The sequence below is a fragment of the Ruditapes philippinarum genome, unplaced genomic scaffold (genome assembly GCF_026571515.1).
Source record: "Ruditapes philippinarum isolate M1 unplaced genomic scaffold, ASM2657151v2 ctg173_1_1_1_1, whole genome shotgun sequence".
NCBI lineage: Eukaryota > Metazoa > Mollusca > Bivalvia > Venerida > Veneridae > Ruditapes > Ruditapes philippinarum.
Window position 1 is genome coordinate 348,262 of NW_026861243.1, and position 21,726 is coordinate 369,987.

At 32.3% G+C, this 21,726-nt stretch overlaps 4 protein-coding genes across 4 annotated transcripts in view; 2 read left to right on the forward strand and 2 right to left on the reverse strand.

Annotated features, from left to right (window-relative positions):
* LOC132715013 (uncharacterized) overlaps positions 1–21,726 on the forward strand; it is a 37,366-nt gene that overhangs the window by 15,488 nt on the left and 152 nt on the right. Inside the window, exon 4 of the mRNA XM_060697985.1 lies at positions 282–317. Within this exon, the coding sequence (XP_060553968.1) occupies positions 282–317 (36 nt within the window). The remainder of the gene's footprint in view (positions 1–281; positions 318–21,726) is intronic.
* On the forward strand, positions 627–3,956 carry LOC132715001 (uncharacterized). Its single transcript, XM_060697963.1, has 4 exons — positions 627–692; positions 1,032–1,646; positions 2,021–2,126; positions 2,685–3,956. The coding sequence occupies exons 1-4, from the start codon at positions 671–673 to the stop codon at positions 3,415–3,417; spliced, it is 1,476 nt and encodes a 491-aa protein (XP_060553946.1). The 5' UTR covers positions 627–670; the 3' UTR covers positions 3,418–3,956.
* LOC132715019 (integumentary mucin C.1-like) lies at positions 7,135–9,123 on the reverse strand. Its single transcript, XM_060697990.1, has 2 exons — positions 8,574–9,123; positions 7,135–7,350 (listed from the first exon to the last, which is right to left on the reverse strand). The coding sequence occupies exons 1-2, from the start codon at positions 8,965–8,967 to the stop codon at positions 7,241–7,243; spliced, it is 504 nt and encodes a 167-aa protein (XP_060553973.1). The 5' UTR covers positions 8,968–9,123; the 3' UTR covers positions 7,135–7,240.
* Positions 13,045–14,145, reverse strand: LOC132715020 (uncharacterized). Its single transcript, XM_060697991.1, has 3 exons — positions 13,967–14,145; positions 13,566–13,711; positions 13,045–13,320 (listed from the first exon to the last, which is right to left on the reverse strand). Exons 1-3 carry the CDS (start codon positions 14,031–14,033, stop codon positions 13,063–13,065), a joined length of 471 nt encoding a protein of 156 aa, XP_060553974.1. The 5' UTR covers positions 14,034–14,145; the 3' UTR covers positions 13,045–13,062.

Consider the following 21,726-nt stretch of genomic DNA (forward strand, 5'->3'; position numbering starts at 1 on the left):
CCTAGTCTTTTGTAATAATTTGTGCCAATGATGCTAGTCTGTGAGAATAAATAATTCACATAATAATGCTAGGACGTAATGAGATATTTTTGCAAACAATGTGCTTTCCTAAAATATACTCAGTAAGTTTGATTCCGTGTGATTTTCTAGTAGAAGAAAACAGTAATAATTTTCAAGTAAATTAATTTATATAATATAGAAGTAAAAATACGTTTTTTGGCTCTTCTTTATTTCTTTCAATATAACAGCATGAGCACTATTCTATTACTTTTACTTTACAGCATCTTCTAAAATTCCTTTTTGTGGTGGCCCAACTGGTACAAACGGATTTACAGCTTTGTGAAATCAGTTTGACGGATTTTTGGGAAAAATTTTGACCAGAAAACCACAAAGACGTTTTTGAAAAGTAACTAATCGGGACAAAACAAAATTTTCATTTTTCAAAAAATAATGTTCGTTTGGGGAAAGTCAAAAAAGGGTTTTTAAAATCAAATGTTGCCAACTTTCGCAGCATTCTTCAGCTCGTTTTTTTTGCGGGGCCCAAATTTCAACCTACTGATCAATTGTACAGCTTTATAAAAAAAAAGAAACTTTTTGTTATCCAGCGGGAACGTGTGGGAAAATATCTTTAACTGGTCTACACGAAAAAGGTGCACTAGATTCTCCAGCGATGGTTTGGATCTCGCTTAAAGGTGAACGGTGTTTAAAATCTTTTAGTTATCTTTAGATTATGTCGAAATTGTTTAAACTTAAGCACATACGTTTTTGAGCAAATATTGCTCTTTTTTGCTAAGCAATTCTATATACAGTAAAAGTACATAAATTTGGATTTTTGTTCTCTTCTCCTTAGCGTCAAGCTCCGCGGGACAAGTGGATTTTGTTGCTGTCCTCTTTTCTTAGCGACAATACGAAACAAAATGAATTCAATTTGTCACGAATTTTAGCTAAAATGAAAACAAAAAAATGATATACGTAAATCAGCAATCATTTTTATTAAAAAAATCATACGTAACTGATTTACATTTAAACAGCTGATGTTAACAACGGTATTGAGGTTACTTGTAAGGAAACGGAACCTGCAGACTTAACAACGACCCCAACCACCACCACTACTACGACCACCACAGAACCGACAACGACTACACCTACAACGACGACGACAAAAGCAACAACAACATTAAAACCAACCACAACAACACCAAAACCGACCACAACAACAACTCCACAACCGACCACAACAACACCCAAACCGACCACAACAACGGCAAAACCGACCACAACAACTCCAAAACCGACCACAACAACTACAAAACTGACCACAACAACTACAAAACCGACCACAACAACTCCTAAACCCACCACAACAACTCCAAAACCGACCACAACAACTACCACTCTTAAACCAACAACTACAACATCAAAACCAGCCACTACAACAATACCACCACCACCACCAACAACAACACAAAAACCTACCACCACCACTATCACCCAAAAAACAACAACACCTACGTCAACAACTTTGTCAACAATCATAACAACATTTATACCACCTAGGACTACAACTGTCTATATCCCACCAACAACGACTGACTATGAAGAAGAAACCACGATTCCTATACCAATTGAAGGCGGTGGTGACGGAGGTAACACTTCATTTATTAATTAAAAATAAGTTCTTTTTGTTTTGTAATCATTATGATAACACTTCAACCAAAGTCAAGGGAACTTTTGATATCCTATATCAAACCTCAATTTTTGCTTTTACTAAATTTTCATGAATTTTGCTTTTACGATTTTTGTTGGCAATAGGGCCCATTTTAACCAAGGATCTTAATTTAAGTAATGATATCAACTGATAAGTTTCTGACTGCTAAAATCAAATTTCTGTGTTTCTACTTAAAAGACGTCATCAGGTAAAAATGTTTACAGGAAATCAAAAGCCCATGTAGTCTTAAGGTGTTTATACGAACGTAGAGATCAATGGCTCCAGTCAATAAAAATTCAATTTATTTTACAGAGAAAGACAATGAACAACGTTTAGCTGTGTACCTGGCAATAATTGTCCCAATCATCGTGTGTCTATTACTGATAACGGCACTCTTACTGTGGATATACTGGAAGAGGTAAATTACGCTGTATTGTTTTGTCAACTGAAATGTTGTACAGTTTTATTTATTATAAAAGTTCCATAGTTTTTAATGTAGTGGAATAAAATATACACTGTGTAAGACTTAAAAGGCAAATGATAAAAAACATGAATCATTTCTAATGAAATTATCTTTACTATAGCTTTAAAATTATAAAAGGCAACACCACCCATTACTTATTAAGTTTTAAATATTTTTCTGCATACATTATAATTCATTTGCAGAGCCAATTCTTATTATTGACTTTAAATTTTCCTTTGGTTGTTTTCTCTTTTTGGTCAAATTGACACAATGTTGTAATTAAAATCATTACAATGGGTTACAAATTGGTATCACTGGAGATTCTTTATTGGGTTACTACGTACAAGAAAGTTCCAGATAATTTTGGCTGTCTGTTAAAGCAGCTACATGGGAATAATACCAAATGTGTAAACTTCTTTAAAATGATTTATATAATCAAAGATAATATTTCCTATAGAAAGTTATGGGAAAAGTAATCTGAACAACTTCTTTATTGTAATATAATCATTTTAGGACAACCCCCAGAAGGAGAAAATTCCATTTCATGAAAGATACCCCAAGATCCCAGGTTTACAACACCTTTAACAACACAAAGATTCTCGACGATTTTATAAAAGTTAATGGAGGAAATCCAAGCACACCAATTAGCCTCGAAAAATCCCCAATATCATACTTTATTTCTGTTCCTGAGCCGCAAAAACGACCTAAGTCTATTTTGTCAAATGGTTCAACATATAGACACCAACATCCTCCCTCTGAACCTTATGTTATACCAATTAATGTAACTAAAACTGATTCAATGTATACTTCACCGAGAAAGGAACCTGTGCAAAACATAGAATATGTTCGAGTTAATCAAGAAAATAACGTGATAGACGATACTGTAATTATTACTGACACGATTGAACCAGAATCTAAAACAAAACCCGTTGTTAAAAATGAGCCTGCACAACGAAAAAGTGTGTTGAAAAAGAAACCTGATGCCTCAGACGGCAGCGTTCTTATTCATATTGACAATCTAAGCCTTCCACCATTGTCCTCGAGGACATCAGATATTAATAGTTCGATCGATACAGCATCAAATCGCAGTGTTATCGGTTCCACCCCTGGTAACCTGACACCAGAGAGACGGGATAGCGGAGCTGCAATTATTTCTACGGAGCCTATTGTTGATAGACATTCAGCAAACGCATATGTCCTACCAGGTAGCTCACCAGAAGACAGTTCTGTACTCTTTGTGCCCTGATAAACAATTATAAAATATATAATGTTAAGGCACGACATAATAGGTCTTTTATCGGTCCATCTGGATAACAAGTTTATGAATTTGTATTATATCAATGATATTATTGATACTGTTGATAAAACCGATTTCAGGCATTGCGGAATTATTTAGCTCATCGGCCAGTGCGCTGGATTTGTCCAAAATGAACAAAATCATTAGTCGATGAAATATGTAATAATTATCTTTGCTATTATTCAGAAATGAACATTTATACAAGAATACAATATAATTAAATTATGTTTTAACCAAAAGCATTGAATTTGCTTTTCTTATAAGCAGAGAATACATGAAACAAATAAGATTAAATTAACAATTAAATTTTCAGTACTCCGTCAACAAAGAAAATTTTGCTGATGGATCGCTTATGTATGTAATTTGTTGTTTTTGTTTATATATTTGCTGTTTGTTTGCCATTATCAAAAGGACATTTACAAATCATAATGTATTATCTGGTGAAATTAAAATATGTTTATATTTTTATAAAATAAATATAATTGATATTACTTGTTCTTTTTTGCAATGATGTTTGAACAATTTCACCAAAATAAAAGGTTCAATGCTCCTACAAACTAAACACAATTTTTATTGAGCTTCAATTAAGTACACAGATAAATGATACTGAACCGTACAATGAAAATCAGTAAGTGAGTGACTGCATTGGTGGGTTTTGGGTGGATAAAAACATCAGTTTATAATATTGCATTTGCTCACATACCATGTTTCAGAAACGATCTCTCATATTGTTCAAGTTACGTAAAGAATGGAGCAACTGACTTTAAGATAACTAAAATATTTCCTTATAGATTAGTTCGGAATGAAGCAGAATGGGACTTAATTATTTGTATAAGCACTTGTACCGTACCTTAATTACCAATTCAAGGCTGGCCATACATCCCTATTCCTGTTTGTAAAAACAGTTATAACCTATGCAAATTCGTTGACAACACGTTCCATAAAATGTGCATTAAGCATTGTTCTTTTTGCAGTAGAAAAATATAGTATATAGTTCTATTGTCAGCGCTCTCACCGCTGGAAGATTTTTTTTAATTCGCAAGAATTTCCCGATTATCTGTTGTTTTTTTGCAGCAAGAAAAAGTACTTAAAACATTGATAATTTTCTTAGAAATTCAAAATAAAGTTTTCGAAGTTAAAGTTCTATTGTCCTGTTAAATGAGAACCATTAATGTCTTTCAGAAAATCTCGTTTATTAACCCGGTGTGATTGAGTCATACGTATAGGAGTAAGTGAAAGCAATGTTCTTATTTAAGCAATGGAACAATAGAATACATTGCATGTTATGTATTTCAATAAATGCCATCGAACGAAATGCTATATTCACAATAAGGATCACATTCAAACATCACCCCATATATCGATACATAACAATCAATTGATTGATTGATTGATCTTTGTCTGGGCTGTGTGGAACAAAATTATCCAAAATGGGCTCATATATTGTCCAAACATTTTCTTTTTGTAAATCAATTCATCAAAATACGTAATAACACAAAGATGAAAATATTATATCGACTAAATCAAAGATTGAAAGAAAAAAATGAAATAAATGAAAAATGTGTTACAACAAAACAAAAAATATAAGAATGTTGAAAGAAGCAGTTGGACAAACAGTTGATAAGGATCATAGCACAAATACGGCCTTTATTATCTTATATTGCAGATAAGTATTCGAAATTAGAAATTTTACTTACCGAAGTTTGACAAAAGATGTAATATGAACGAAGTTTATTTTACAAAATATGAACCGCGATATCTTGTCAGTTTTTAAGACGCATGAATCATTATTGTAGAATAAGGTTTCATATAGGAACATTGATTTTCTGAAGAACTGAAGAAGCAGTTTATTCTTTAAAATGAAATCAGTATTTTTATTTATTTTCCAGTGGTCGGATGGTTTTACTCATTAGACACCTGTTTTCCGGAGAATTATTTTTTTCACAAAGTATAAAGCTTTTTTACCTTTTGGTTTACACTTTTTGGGGTTGGGCAAAAAAAAATTTTTTTTTCCCGAAAGTAAACTTTATAAAAAAAATGCTTAAAGAAAAAAGTTCTCGTGGGAAAAATTTTATCATTTAAAGTCGCAAGCTCAGAAATAGACAATATAAGGATAAACAAATATAAGATACTCAAATTTGAGTTTTGAAAATATTGATAATTGCTACACAGTCTCTTTGTATGTTAAAAATAAACATGTTTCAACTTCATTTAAGGTAGATGTGTTATGTTTTAAACCCTACACACTATAGGTGATCACAATATGAATATATAGTGTCATTGAAAAAAACTGGCAGTTTTTTTTTTAAAAAAGACCAGCTTTACTTGACCCATAAAAGGGAATGCAGCTCTGCATACTTAGTTTATTCATTTTTTTATATTCAGTAAGAATTTTATGGATTTCAATACATTTCTAAGATAAAAATATTTTACCGGAAGATGAGCATAGTATATCTTTGAGTTCCATTTACGGGTTGTGGCTTAATTTTACTTCAAACGAGAACAATTAGAATCACATTGAAAATCATAAAGTTGAAAGTGTAATATTCGATATAAGTGTAAATATAACATCATAAGATATTTTTACTATCCTAACATTATTTACAATTAACAATGATTATCAATACAGCTTACATTTAATGTTAGCAAAACAAAATAAAAACATTGTTCACTTCTTTTTGATATAAAGTTGATCATTTACTTGTATGTAGAAAGCGTTAAAGATTGACAGCTATCTATTCGTTTAAATTTTTTTGTAAAGTATATTTTTTCAATAATTTTGGGGAATAAAATACAAATTTGATAAATTTAAAATTTTTAGTTTACTAAGTTTTCTTATTACCCGGGCCCCCTTTGGGGTTTTTTCAAACTTTTATAAACAAAAAAATTCCAGGAAAATTATATTACCCTCCTTTTAAGGGTTATGCAAAAATTTTCAAAATTTTTAACCGATTTTTTGAAGTAAACCAAATTTTTTTTTGTACAATAACAGAAACGTAAGGTCCCCTCCCTACTCGTTTAAAAATATTATAGTTCAAAGGGCACCTGGTCGTGGTCCCGGGGTTTAGCTGTTGCTGTAATACACCAAGGTATTTTTCCAACAGTACCCTCATTTCAATATAAAACATATGGATTTGGTCTTAGTTTGAATAACGGAATGAGAATTCAATTGATTTACGTAGAAGCACATTTTCTGAAGAGAACGCAAAAAAGAAATAAAGTAAATAAAAACATGATAATGTATTCTTTAGAATAAAAGTTTAACAAAACAGTTTTTAATGTTGTTCGTGAAATAAAGATGATACTGTAAAAGGCTGTAAAAAAGAAGTAGTTAATGGTAACAATGGTCATATTTAGTCAAATTATGCTTATTTATAAAAATATGTTTGAAAATGGCACTTAAAAATCTTAAAAATAGAACTGTTTTCGACACTTAATGCTTATCAGATGTATAACTTTTAGTTCATAATCAATTAATATTAAAAATCCTTAAAAAGCAATTTTGGCAAAACTGAAGTTTCCCTTCACAATCTTAACATAAAAGATAAAGAACCTTTTAGATTTTCCTGTCTCTGAATATTACGATATTTTGGTATTTATAATCGTTTCTAATGTAAACCTTCTAAAGTACAATGCTTTTCATTCTGCTTTTGCTGTTCTGGGTTTACTAAGGCATTAAACCTATTATGCAACTAAAGAATACGATACTGTTTTTGACTGTGGATATTTTAGCGTACCGCATTTGCAAAGGCTATTGGATGATATTATACCATTACCTTCTCCAGTTTAACCAAAGACAGAAAGACGTGATGGCAACAAGACATAATATTAGCGGTAAATTAATTGCTAATATCAGGGTAACATATGTTGTTTTTTCATCATCTGTAATACAAAATTAGTTATTGCATAAATATGGTAAATATGTAAGTATTTATAAAAAAATTACATAAAACTGTGTACCTCAATATATTGTGGTAACGATGAACAGACACATTTGTCATGTTTCTAAAGAAATCATGAAATAATAATAAATGATAATAGTGTATTGACATCTTCTGAGACATTTTTATATATGCAGTATATGCAATTCTTTTGTGGGAACGATTTTTAATTTCAATGTTATTTTTTGTTTTGTTTTGTGTAACATATGTCATTGTATTTTCTGATACTTCAGTTACAGTGTAGGGCATCAACAATATCAACAATCATCGAATGTTTGGAGAAGATCCATTTCGATAGATAAAGAAATACCAGCAAAATTTTTCATAAGAAGTTACATAATAGATATTTTCATATCATAATTAATCTAAAAGCAACTAACTTAAAGGTCTCTTTACTATGTATCAAAACTTTAACTTTACACGCAACACTATGTCTCTTGAGACCAAAACTCTTAAGTATCACAATTTAAACCGATATAAATTACACAATGCTTAAGGATGTTTGCTTTTAAATTAGTAATACTTACAAAATAACATTTACATATTCACACATATTCTGTATCGGTTATCATAAATTAAAGTGTTTTTCATAAACCAACTTGTTTCTATGAGTAACTAAACTAACTTGGTTTTGATTTTCAAAGCTATATATACAGAAAAAACACTATATTTAGTCCACCATCGGGACTGGACCAAAGTGGTTTTCAATGCGAGGTTGTGGATATTCTTATCAATGATCTACAATTTATTTTCTCATTTTATTTCATACAGCAACCCAATAATAACTGTTTTGACACCTTGCTTATCCCTGGGACGTTGAGACAAGTGACCATTAGACGCAAAGTTCAAAATGAATTGTCACGGAGAAATTGCGTCACTTTCGAGGATCGAACATGCGACCCCGGATTTCTAACCGTTGCTCTCCCTAATGAGTAAAGCGGGATGACGAAAGAAAATTAATATGTAATCGAGTATAATTATTTAATAAGTAATATGTTTCAAAAGTAAAAAAATGTCTCTAATCATTTGCTAGCATAATATAAGCAAATGATATATACATTTTGATTTTTAGTAATATGTGAAAATTTTGTTTAAAAAAGAATGACCATCATAATGGTAATGAAACAAAACAAAATAAAATATATGGTATTGATGTATAGTTACCTCCATCAAGACCTCCTTCACTTGGTATGCGATTTGTAGTGGTCGTTTTGGATAATGTTGTTGTTCTTTTTGTTGATGTTGACGGTAAAAGTGGTGACAGTTTTAGTGTTGTTTTCGTTGGTTTTTGTGTTTTTTCTGTTGTAAGTTTGGTGGTTGTGGTTTGTTTTAGTGTTGTCGTCGTTGTTGGTGGTTGTAATGAAGATGTAGTTGAAGAAGGGGTTGTTGTGATTGGCATTTGTGTTCTTGTTGCTGGTGTTGTTGAGGTTTGATTTGTCATCGTTGTTGTATGTGAGGTCGTTTTTGGTTCTGTTGTAGTAGTTGTTGTTGTTGTTGTGGTGGTGGTGGTGGAAGTAGTGGTGGTGGTTGGCGTTGTTGTTAAGTCCGCAGATTCCATTTCCTTACAAGTCACCTGGATACCGTTGTTAACATCAGCTATGTAAATGTAGAATTTTGTTACGTTTGATTGATTATTCTAACATGACCCGCATTTTTCCCTATTGAACATAGAAGGACTGAAAGTGTGTGTTATTATGCAATAAAATCACTGTTGAAGTTCTATATTAAATTAGACCACTAAAAAAGCGACGCGCTGGAAATTAGTACGGAAACAAATCAGGCGCAATTTAGTTTAATATCAGGTACGGCAGTATTTATCTGTTGCTGTGGTAAAATCGAAATCATATATCCAAATCGGTGATTTTGTCGCTTGATAAAATCACTGTTTGTCGTCCGGATGCGTATCATTATATTACTCGGGCTACGCCCTCGTAATATAATTCCCTGCACAGTGATTGAGCAATAAAATGACAAAATTGATAAAATAATCGTTAGCATTATAAAAACATCATCTTTATATATTGTTAACTTTTTTCATAAAAAATATCCAAAGTTAATAAAGATCCGTTTTGTGAATTAAGGTTTGCAATCTCCTTTATACTTTATCATCAAAAATTACTTTATTATCGAAAATGCGGAAATTCAAATTAAACAAGTTAGATGTTATTAAGATATACATATATATATATATATATATATATATATATATATATATATATATATATATTATATATATATATATATATATATATATATATATATATATATATATATATATTATTAACGAAATACAGACCACCACTCAAGGATTCAAGCAAAAAGCAATATTTGCTCAATACTTATGTGTAAATATCAACAATTCAGACTTAATCTAAAAATAATTAAAAGATTTTAAACATCGTTCACCTTTCAGCGAGATCCAGACCATCGCTGGAGAATCTAGTGCACCTTTTTCATGTAGACCGGTTAATGATATTTCCGAAACTGTTCCAGCTGGCATAACAATGGTTTCTTGTTTATCATTATAAAAGGTGTATCTATAGTGTTGATCAGTAGGTTGACATTGGGCAGCAAGAACATACGACCTGAAGAACGCTGACGAACAGTTGGCAACACTTTGATTTAAACCTTTCTGATGACTTTCCAATCGAACATCTATTGTTTTGAATATCACATTTTGTTGTGATCCACGATTCGTTACTGTGCATAAACAGTCTTTGCTGGCTTTTGCTGGGTCAAATTTCTCCAAAGATCCGTCAAACATGATTTCAGCATAGCTGTAAATACCGGTGTTCGTACCAGTTGGGCCACCGCAAAAAGGAATTTTTGATGATGCTGTTAAACAATAACATTTTTAGAGTGTAGTTTATCCTATGATTTGCTAGGTCAATCAAACCAGATATGTTTTGAAAGATTTTTCTAGAATATCTGGATTAAGATTAATGAAAGGGAGGGGTTGGAATAGTACGGTGTTCCGTTTGGACAATCTTGATTTTCCATTTCGTTCCTACGCGCGATGCACGATGGAACGATAGTAAAAACGCGATGGCACGATGACACGATAATGAAAACACGATGGTACGATGGTGAAATCGCGATGGTACGATGGTGAAAACGCGATTGTATATCGTGTTTTCAACATCGTACCATGGCGCTGTCACCATCGTACCATCGCGCTATCGTGTTTTCACCATCGCGCTTTCACCATCGTGTTTTCACCATTGTACCATCACGCTTTCACCATCGTGCAATCGCGTTTTCACCATCGTACCATCGCGTTTTCACCATCGTACCATCGCGCTTTCACCACCGTGCCATCGCGTTTTCACCATCGTACCATCGCGCTTTCACCATCGTTCCATCGCGTTTTCATCATTGTACCATCGCGTTTTCACCATCGTGCCACCGTGCATCGCGGGTACAGACTAAATAAATAATCACGATTGACAAAATGGAACACCGTAGAATAGTGACTAAAAAACTGGGATAAAGAAGCTGATAGCAGTAGACAAAAATGGTAGAGTGCATTACTTTCTTTGTTATCCTAGTTTACACGGTGCATATCCATATCGGTACCCTCTTTGCAAAATCTACTCAAACGGTACCCTCTTTGCCAAGCACAGGTCATTCTTTGCTTAAAACAAACCAACGATGAATAACAATCCAGTAAAATTTCATTGTAATAAGGAAAGGAGGTATGACACGTGGAAAAGATGTATACCATATATATATGTGGGCTTAAATGAACCAGTGGCTTGATTATATATGCATCATACATGTTTCATATGTTCATTTGTATATCATCTTCGGACAAATGGCAGTCAAAAATAAATGTAAAATTGATAAAAACACCATACTTTCGGTTTCTACCTCTTTGCTATTGAATTTTTATATCACAGGTACCCTCTCATTTTTAACACACGGGTACCCTCAAAGCACGACGCTATTATTTGTGTTAATCGTTAGTATGCAATATTTCTTACTTTTATGTACGTATATATTCTATAGTGTAATGATACGGAGTTCTGTTTTTCACAAATGTGAAGAAATAAGAGAAGATAGAAGAGCACAATTGTAAACTTATGATGCTTAAAATTAGATCTGGTCAGTGGTAGGAATCGCCTGTCTTAAATAAGAACTGCCTATTCAAGCATTAATGAAATTGTACTGCATGTAAAGGTCAAGGTAAACGAGTCAGATTAAACTGATATATCATTTATTGTCTAGCAGATTTTTGGGTGAGTGGAAGAAGATCTGATATGCCCCTCTTTCAGTATTTCAGAAAAATCATAGACAATTGCTAGGTTGTTGTGTAGCTTACTAACATAAAATAATTTGATTCATTCAGGATTCGAACCAATATGAGTTTCTAACAATCAAAATGCAACAATATAAAATTTATAACACTAATAACTATATCGCACAACAGGTAATGCTGTTATCGTATCATCGAATCGACATCGTTGTTAAACTATGCAAGCTTTTCCCTAGGTTATGGCATTGTAATACTGTGCTTTTACCAAGACAGGACAATACCACGATGACCCACTTGAAGCACCGTAGTTATAGGAAATATTTTATACTTTTCAGATATACGTGAGAATGTCATTTATATATTATAGAACGGTGATTTTGGTGTCCTGTTCTACATGTAGTTTCAAAAAATATACTCACTGGCATTTTACCTAATCAATATTTTGCTTCAGTCAGTCAGTATAATAATAGTAATTTAGTATTTTGTATGGAAGTAAAATCATTACATTATTACATATTGCTCCAATTATGACAAATAACTTCACATTTAGCATTATTTCCCTCACCTCGGACATAAGAAAAAAAAGAAAAGATTCGTACTGTGCTGCTTTTTAAATTTCATCAATTTAGGCTTTCGCTCATGATAAATTTTATTGAATGTATTTGCACTTGTTTATTTTAATTTGTTTGTTTATTTATTTATTTATTCATTCATTGAATAAATGTTAAGCCGAATAATTGCGTATAATTACCTATATTAAAAAGTCTTATTCCATTGCGCTTTTATGTACTGTGCTATGACGGGTACCCATTGAATAACAGGCTACATGTGATAATAAAAAATCAATAGCAAAAAGGTGGCCCGTTTCGCTGCAAAACCGAAAGCAGGATGATTTTATAAATTTTACATTTATTTTTGACTAATAACTGCTATTTTCCCGAAGATTATGTATAAATGACATGTCGATTTTATTTAGCTTATTATAGGGTTGCAATAATTGAAAATGGACACACTAAAATAAGCACTCAAAGAAAGTGTTACTTGGTATACATATTTTCCACATGACATAACTTCTTTCGTCAGTTGAAGAACATTAGCTGGATTGTTATTCATCGCTGTTTCTTTTATCAAAAATAGCCTGTGCATGTGCAAAAGGGTACCGAGTATATTTTGCAAAGAGGGTACCGGTTTTGAGATGCACCGTGGTTTATGTCTATTTCTTTTTTATCATGTTTAAGAACCACACACACACACGCACGCACGCAAGCATGCACACACACACGGACGGACGCACGCACGCACGCACACACACACACACACACACACACGCACGCAAACACGCGCGCGCGCACACACACACACACACACACACACACCGAGAGCAGTTTAATGTTAAAGTCAATGAATAAACCAACCTTCCTCACAGTCGTATTCAAGCTGAACAAAAGATGAATAAATAAGATCACCATTGTTATCTGTTGCTTGGAGCAGTTGCCAATTAGCTTGGATGTCTGTACATCTCTGTCGACCAGAACAGTTTGTATACGTATTGTAATTATTTTCTAAAGTTAAAAATTCTAAAATATCATTTCCTCCTGAAGCATAAGAACAACATGTTGCTTTAAGTTCACAATGTCGATCAGCGTTTCCACAGATCTGAAACAAAATTTCCATGAAAAATAATATGAATCTGGAGGCATGCTGCTAAAGGTTATGATATAAATTTATTCATATACGCGCACGCACATTTTATTCATGAATGATGTACCACCTTACAATTTCGTTTTAATGAAATGTTTCAGTACTAAAATATGAAGTTAAGGCGAAAGATACTATGTCCGACTTGTATGTGAAATTTACTTAAGATATCTGAAAAGAAATGCAAATATATAATTACATACCGGATTAATTGTAGTATTTTTATATCCAGCGTACAAATTATTCAATTTGATGACCTGATTTGACGGACATTGCATAGAGAAAAAGTCACATGGCTGGGTTCCATAACATGCGCTCGAACTTTCTCCATAAACTGCTTGCATGACCACTGAAATAGTAGGTTTGCATTTTCAGCATATATTGAGGTGTTATGATTAAAAGCGTACACGTCGGTCTTACTTATTTATGATTTGGAAAAAATGTACACATCATGAAAAATTCTTTCACAATTACACGAACAGCTTCAAAGGTCAATTATTCACAATAAAGAATAAAAATCTTCTTATATATAAAAAAGAATTATGTAACATAAACTTATTAAATAAGTAATGTTCATATTTTAAAATAAAACATGGAATCTTACCTTCAAATAAAGAAGCAAGAACCAAAATGATCGACGAATCCATCTTTTGTATATATATAGAATTCATCTCCTTTTCATTTAGTCAACAGGATATGCATGTTTAAAAATGTATAAAATACGTTTCAATTAATGTCTGAAATGTATTCAGCACTCCTTAACAATACGGAAGAATAATATCAACGCTTTACACATGATTGCTCGTATACAAAGACCAAGGTGTTACTAGTAAGTTATGTTTGAAAGATATCAACTTACTAAAACGACATAGCTCGTTCAAATATACACTTTATATTGTGCAATTTACTTGAATGTAATCTTTTTTTTTTGCTTTTTGCATGAATACATAAAAAAGAAAGTATGACCACATTTATTGCAATACTTATTTTTCAATATTTTCAACCTAATAATAGAATAATGTAAAGTTAATAATTTTAACATGCCGAGACCGTATAAAATACTTGTCCCATGGATATTTTTCTGAATATGTTGTTTATAAGTTCGAAGTTAAAAAAAAATATATATCCTTTTTTTAAACTGAAATGTAAGAAGGATGAGAATTTTCTTAACTTGTGAAGGATTAATTGTTTGCATGCAAAAATATTTACATCCATGATTCAAGAGACGAATGATTGTTTTTACTTTTTAGTCAAAATTTATTGCATTATCATAAATGTATATACGAGGGATGTTCCAAAATTATTGTTACTTTTGTGTTTGATATAAGTCGTTAAGATCATTTTAACTTGTCCTGTCCCACAAAATACTCCCTCTCTACTCCAATGCACGTTATCAGCCGATCAATCCATACTCTGCAATGAGAATATTTATACGATACTGGTAAATGGCAGAGCCTAGAGCATTTCTTGATTTGTATTTTTCCAGACAGGTGAAAATTTAGTTTGGAGAACAAGAAATAGTCACAGGGGGCTAGGTCTGGTGAAAAAACTCCGTTACAATTCGTGCCTTGTGGGCTGGAGCATTGTCATGCAAGAGTCTGAGGTACTTCAAACCTGTTTGTGGGCGGCGGCGTTTATAGTGTTTCTTAAGTTTGCGAAGTACAACGTCTCTATAGTACCAGCCTGTGAAAGTTCTACCTTTCGGCACAGGAATTTGCACGACTGGGCCGTTGTTATCAAAGAATATTACATACAAAAACTTTCTCACGGTTGATATTCCTTAAGCAATGCTAGGGCGCCTTGCGTTTTTGGTGGCCCAGATTTGATTAGAGCATTTCCGTTTGGGTTAAAAAATACACACATGTTTCGTCACCTGTGACCAAATTGCCGAAAGCCTTTTGCTGTATTTCAAAATTTTTTAAACACAAGTTTAGCCTTTTCAACTCAGGACCTCTTTTGGTCGCCAGTTAGTAAATGTGGTTTCCTACAAGCATTAATCTTACTTAGCCCGCATTCTAGCTAACTGCCTGACAGTGTACCTTGCGTTTTTATTCAGGATTTGTCGAATTCTTTCAATGTTATGTTTTGTCGTTGTTGTTGCAGGGCGTGAGGGTGTGAGCAGCATCTTTCAGCTGCTGGTGTCCCGACTTAAATCGACCATCCCACCTACAAACAGTCATATACGACATTTGACCCTCCCAATAAATAACCAAAGGGGTCACACTATTATGACTTGTTTCAAATTATTAACAGAAAGAAAGAAAGAAAGAAAGAAAGAAAGAAAGAAAGAAAAAAAGAAAGAAAGAAAGAAAAGACAGGACATTACGTGTAAGGGGAAGATACTCTAACTATACTGCGTGGTTTAATGTTGAAAAAGTTTAGTTTCATGGAAAGTACGAAATCTTTCTTAAGACCAACCTGAGAAATTTTGCGCTTCAAACAAAATGTCCTAGCTTATGACTCCTGTACTTAGACTCCTTTAATTACTGAATGATTTGCTATTCAAAAGTTTCATTACAAGATGTGCCTTGTTAACTTTCAGTTCGATTAACCCATTGTGGATTAAATACCGTGCCATTGGCTTTTCTTAACTATTTTAGGAGAATGAATCTTAATTTAAGTCTAAAGTCCATGAATGAGAATTGAAAAATCCTAAAATTTGTCTATCGTCCCAGGACTTGGGATACATTTAGGACTCTTATATGATTGATATCAATATAGAAACTTTCATATTTTTGAAATAAAACCCGTGAATTTTAATTTTGCAGACTACCAAATGTCTCGTTTGTTATAAGTAAATGTCTTAATTTTGCCTCCGAAAAAAAGTATCTCTTCATTTAAAGAAATTAATACGATAAAAATAAATCAAAGCCAGAAAAGGCCGGTGACATTTGTATACCAAATATCAATCATGAGGCTGTTATGTTACTAAATTTTTCTACAATTAACCATTACTGTCCAAAATTTAACTAAGTCTGTAAACAGGAAGTGGATGAGCAACAAACCTGAAATATGGGATCATGTATTTATGCTGTATACCAAATATCAAGACGCTTTGAAAAGTAGTTGCTGAGAAAACTGTTACGAAAAGCTCAACCATTGACAATTGATGTCGTATAACCGAATGAGCGACAGACCTGAAATCGAATCCTACGGTATGGGACCACATTTTAATGCGGTACATTAAATATCAAGGGGCTGTGATAAGTAGTTGGTAAGATAACTGTTTCGAAAATTCCCTACCATTGACCATTAATGGCGAAAATTTAACTAAGTCGGTAAACAGGACGTGGATAAGCGACAGACCTGAAATCGAATCCAACGATATGGGACTACATGGTTATGCTGTATACCAAATATCAAAAGGCTATGATAAGTTGTTGCTGAGAAAACTATTACGAAAATTGCCCGCCCGCAAAACTGCCCAACATTCACTATAATACTATAACCTGGGTTTGCACCTGTGTAACCCGGCCAAACAACTGATTTTATCATTAAACACGATATCTTTACTTTTTATTACCTCAAAATATTGTAATTTTATTGCTTTATTCCTTTTTAAAGAATAAAAAACATTTTGTTCAAGACAGTAGCCTGTCTAAACTACTCTTTTTATTGTTTTAATTCTTTACAAAGATTTCTATGTAAAAGTGAGTTTATCTACATAAGACACATTTACCATAGAAATTTCAAGCATTGATGAAAAAATTAAATAATTTTATCATTTGGAATTCTTATAAAACATGTTTATTTAATGGAAAAAAAATATTGATAAAGTTCGAAGTAATTTAGTATAAGCACTTATATGATGAATATTGATATTTTGTTCTAGAACTATTTATTGTCCGCTATAAATATATCATATCGAATCATATGAATCTTTCATTTAACAACAACATCTTTATGTAATAGTTCATTGTCACATGATTCAAAACTATCAACAAAATAATTAATGACATTCAACACCTAGCATTATATACCAATCAATTTTGAATTCAGTTTATCTATCTCGATCTATTTTTTGTATTTCAAATGTGCATGTTATAAAAAAGTAATGTACGAGTAAAAGCTATTATTGAAAAGGGAATTGTATACCAGCAAACATCATATAATAACAATACTAATATCAATTCAGAAGATCGAAACTTAATAATTATTTAGTTTTTATTGTGCTTTCTCAAGTATTAGTATGGTCAATTACGTGCTGACAAGACTAATGATTTGAGGCATGCAGCAAGAAAGTAACTGCATAAAGTAATTCAACTTTCAAGGTTGGGGGAATAAAATATTCACAGCACTAAACGTTGCAGTTTTATATCATCTACTAGTATTTACTAGACGAAAGAAGTCAGTGAAACATACAATACTGTTTTATGTGATCAAACACCGTCACCCAACGATACAGGGGTAACAACAAAGATAACTTCGAATCATCAGACACACCTTGCAATAAAATTTAATGCATATAGTACTGTGGTGTACGGTGGCACAAAGGTGACATGTGTGTATTTTTATTTATCTCGTGGCCACGAGATACTATGTCGTGGCAACGAGTTACTAAGTCGTGGCCATGAGATAGCTAAGTCGTGGCAACGAGATACTATATCGTGGCAACGAGTTACTAAGTCGTGGCCACGGGTTACTAAGTCGTGGCCACGAGATAGCTAAGTCGCGGCCACGAGATACTATGTCGTGGTCACGAGTTACTAAGTCGTGGCCACGAGATAGCTAAGATAATTAACCAATCAGAATACACTATATATATTATGAATTTTTAAACTTAACAACTTACTTTTACATGCAACATTAATCTTTGAAAATCTTGAAGATATTCACTTTGAAATTGTCTGTAGAATCATATTAGAAAGTCACCTTCCAAGGCCCATTAGAGGTTAATTTTCACTATAGCTCTTTGTTGGGACAATTTTGAGATCGAATTGGTCAGTTTGTATGTACCACGGCCTGTTAACCTTGTTTTTACGATAACATGAGAAAGAATAAGTCCTGGTTTATTTTATTTGGAAGGGACATTGCCCATGGACAGTAGATAGCCTATAAGGTAAAATCATTGTCTGATGAATAATTTAGAAGGGATAAGCCATGGTTAATATAACACAGAAAGATCATTGCACCTGATCAGTAGATGACATCTAATAATTTCGAGGTCATTGGGTCAAAAATCAGGGTCACAGTGACGCTAAATGTAAAATTATTGACCAGTCAATCAGTTGTATAGATGGCACTGGTGAAGTAGGGGCATCCTTGTACTATAGCACACGTCTTGTTAATTCGGGAAATTCATATAAATGGTGTAATGTGATTGGTTATTTATCTCATGGCCACGACTTAGCTATCTCGTGGCCAAGACTTAGTAACTCGTGGCCACGACATAGTGTCTCGTGGCCACGACTTAGCTATCTCGTGGCCACGACTGAGAAACTCGTGGCCACGACAAAGTAACTCATGGCCACGACATAGTATCTCGTGGCCACGACTTAGTAACTCGTGGCCACGACATAGTAACTCGTCGCCACGACATAGTATCTCGTAGCCACGAGATAAATAAAAACACACACATGTCACCTTTGTGCCACCGTAGTGGTGGCACAGCTTTGAGTTGTCAAAAACCCTACTATACTTTCCTATAATGTTGCAAAAATGTACTTTCTTCCATATCCAATTATCGCATGACATCGCTTCTTTTCCTTTTGTGAATTAATTTAATGTTAAATTCACATCGAATACACCTTTAACGTTTGCACAACCAGGCGTTTCAATTTAAATCATCACTGGGTCTAATTTTATCAAGAAAACTTCGTTGTCATTTACTTAGTCCAAAATGTCTGTGATAAATCCATAATATTTTCCACCTAGTCTCGTTTTCGTTTTATCGAGTTCAAAAATTCATATCAAATCTATATTGTACTCAAAGTGAGTGTATGACATCTCGACCCCTTGACACGTCGAACCATTGACACCTCGACCCCTAAGACATCTCGACCCATGATGCTTAGACCCCTAAGACACTTAGAGCCCTTAAATTTACTGGACATTTCGACCCCTTATTCTATAATGTACTTGAAGACGTTAACTTAGAATAAGTAATGTGCATAACGACGTTAATATAGTAAACAAAGTAATTTTAATTACAACTTTGAATATTATATATATATAATCTAATAGATATACTGAATAATAAGTGGAATCATATTAAACCGTTATTTGTTATACACAATTATTCATCAAGTCAAGTATTTTATGTAAAGAATAGAAACACATGCACTGAATTTAAACAGAAAGTATATATACATGTATTATGTATGTATGTATGTATACATAATATCATAATTACAGTAATTGCAATAGAAATAGTAAATGTTATTTGTTATGATATAAATATATATCAGTCGTATGGTAATTCCTCTTTTTCTTAGCAAACATTTTCATTATTTCCATGTGCATTTGTTTGTTAATTTCTGTAAATCGAACCACTAATATCAGAAAATATAAGGCTTTTGGTTCTTTAAATACTATATGTTAATGAAAAACATGTACGTGTGTTGTTATACATGAAATAAAAATATTTTTCGAGGACGTTAGTATGGAATTACTTAAATATCAAGAACTTTTTAATCATTAAAGCGTAATAAATTTCGAAAAGTAATAAAAAACTTCGTAAGTTGACTCAAGTCAATAATGCCAAAAAATAAGTTATGTTAGCATTAAAAAAATCCTTATCTGACACTGAAGTCACAAGCAAAATCAAAATATCACTAATACCAGTACAGTATTAATGTACCAACATTTAATTTTTCATATGACATTTGTGTTAGATACATTTTAATATAATGGTATTACATACATGTTATCGATGTATCAATGCTCACGCTCTTATCATGTCTGTCCGCCGCCATTGAATGTATGCCTATGAATATGTAATATGTTTATATATTTTAATAAAATAATTAATCTGAATGTTACATATAATAATTTCTTTCCCAATCAGAAAATCTCGTTTACATGAAATGCAGCTTCTTTTCTTTTTCGCACAACAACAACAATTTGGTAATTGGCAGAATGTTTATCACAGGTGTTAATTACCGATAATTAAATAACCAATGACACCTGGCTGATGTTTATTGGGCACGCGTTTCACACCATTTAGATTATGTGTTTAAGAGTTATTGACTTTAAGATTTTAAATAATTTTCTTAACTTGTTATTGTCGAAAATATTGCTTTTGAAGCTTATTTTGGAAATATTTCACTCAATTTATGAGATAAGAAAATGTTTAATGAAAAATGAGATGTAATAAAACATTTTGAAATTAACATCATTTTTTATGTTACAAATTATATAAGAAATAGATGAGACTATTTCTTTTTCGTCAATATAACCACAATTCTACATATCATAATTTACACTATAGTTGTAAATTATAGTACACGTAATTCTCGAAATACGTTTAAATGATAATTAATTGAATTTTCAAATTACAACCATTAATTGATTGATTGATATTTTGTTTTTGAATTCATAATGTAAATATCATAGAAAAAATGAGACCATCGCTACTTTGACAAGTCAATTCAATATATAACATAAATTAATTAGGCATGTAAAATAATTCATTGCCAATATAACACGCCTGTGTTTGTCACAGAAAAATAAACTAAATCTTAACAAACTTATAGAAATTGTAAATATGAATTAACACGCAATGCACAAATCGCGCATTTTCATTATTATCATTATCATAATTCCTTCAGTTTTAGTCTGGGGGTCGAAATGTCTTACCCACTAGGGGTCGAAAAGTCATGTTAAAAGGGGTCTAAGTGTCAAAGGGTCAAGAAGTTATCTTAATATCGTAAGTGGTCGAGAAGTCAAGGGGTCTAAATGTCTTACTTGCCTCAAAGTACCATTGTTTTTTTCAAAATGGTTAAGCTTAATGGTGTAAAATTAATTAGTGAAATCTACGTTGAATACACTACTGATTCTGCTGGACTCATAATAGCGCCTAGTCCAATATAAATTGACCTTGATATGATCTCCATATATTTAGTCTTTAGTGTTAGTATTGCTGGCCTATTCTTTCAAAATAATTTTTGCAATGATGCTTGTTCTAAATTATAAATAATTCACATAATAATTCTAGGAAGTTATGAAATATTTTTACAAACAAGGTGCTTTCCTAAAATAGACTCAGTCAGTTAGCTTCCGTGTGATTTTCTAGCAGAAGAAAACAGGTACATTTTCAAGTATATTTATATTATATATCAAAATATTACAGATTTTGGCTCTTTTTTATTTCTTTCAATATAACAACATAAGTAATTTTCTAAAACTTTTACTTTACAGCATCTT

What these genes read in the sequence shown, in the direction of transcription:
- LOC132715020 (XM_060697991.1), bottom strand. Translation starts at nt 14,033, where the DNA reads ATGAATTCTATATATATACAAAAGATGGATTCGTCGATCATTTTGGTT. An exon ending in TCTTGCTTCTTTATTTGAAG is followed by an intron (nt 13,712 to 13,966) that starts GTAAGATTCCAT and finishes CTACTATTTCAG; the next exon opens with TGGTCATGCAAGCAGTTTAT. An exon ending in AAAATACTACAATTAATCCG is followed by an intron (nt 13,321 to 13,565) that starts GTATGTAATTAT and finishes ATTTTGTTTCAG; the next exon opens with ATCTGTGGAAACGCTGATCG.
- LOC132715001 (XM_060697963.1), top strand. Translation starts at nt 671, where the DNA reads ATGGTTTGGATCTCGCTTAAAG. An exon ending in GGTTTGGATCTCGCTTAAAG is followed by an intron (nt 693 to 1,031) that starts GTGAACGGTGTT and finishes ACATTTAAACAG; the next exon opens with CTGATGTTAACAACGGTATT. An exon ending in CTGTGGATATACTGGAAGAG is followed by an intron (nt 2,127 to 2,684) that starts GTAAATTACGCT and finishes TAATCATTTTAG; the next exon opens with GACAACCCCCAGAAGGAGAA.
- LOC132715019 (XM_060697990.1), bottom strand. Translation starts at nt 8,967, where the DNA reads ATGGAATCTGCGGACTTAACAACAACGCCAACCACCACCACTACTTCC. An exon ending in TGAAGGAGGTCTTGATGGAG is followed by an intron (nt 7,351 to 8,573) that starts GTAACTATACAT and finishes TTTGTATTACAG; the next exon opens with ATGATGAAAAAACAACATAT.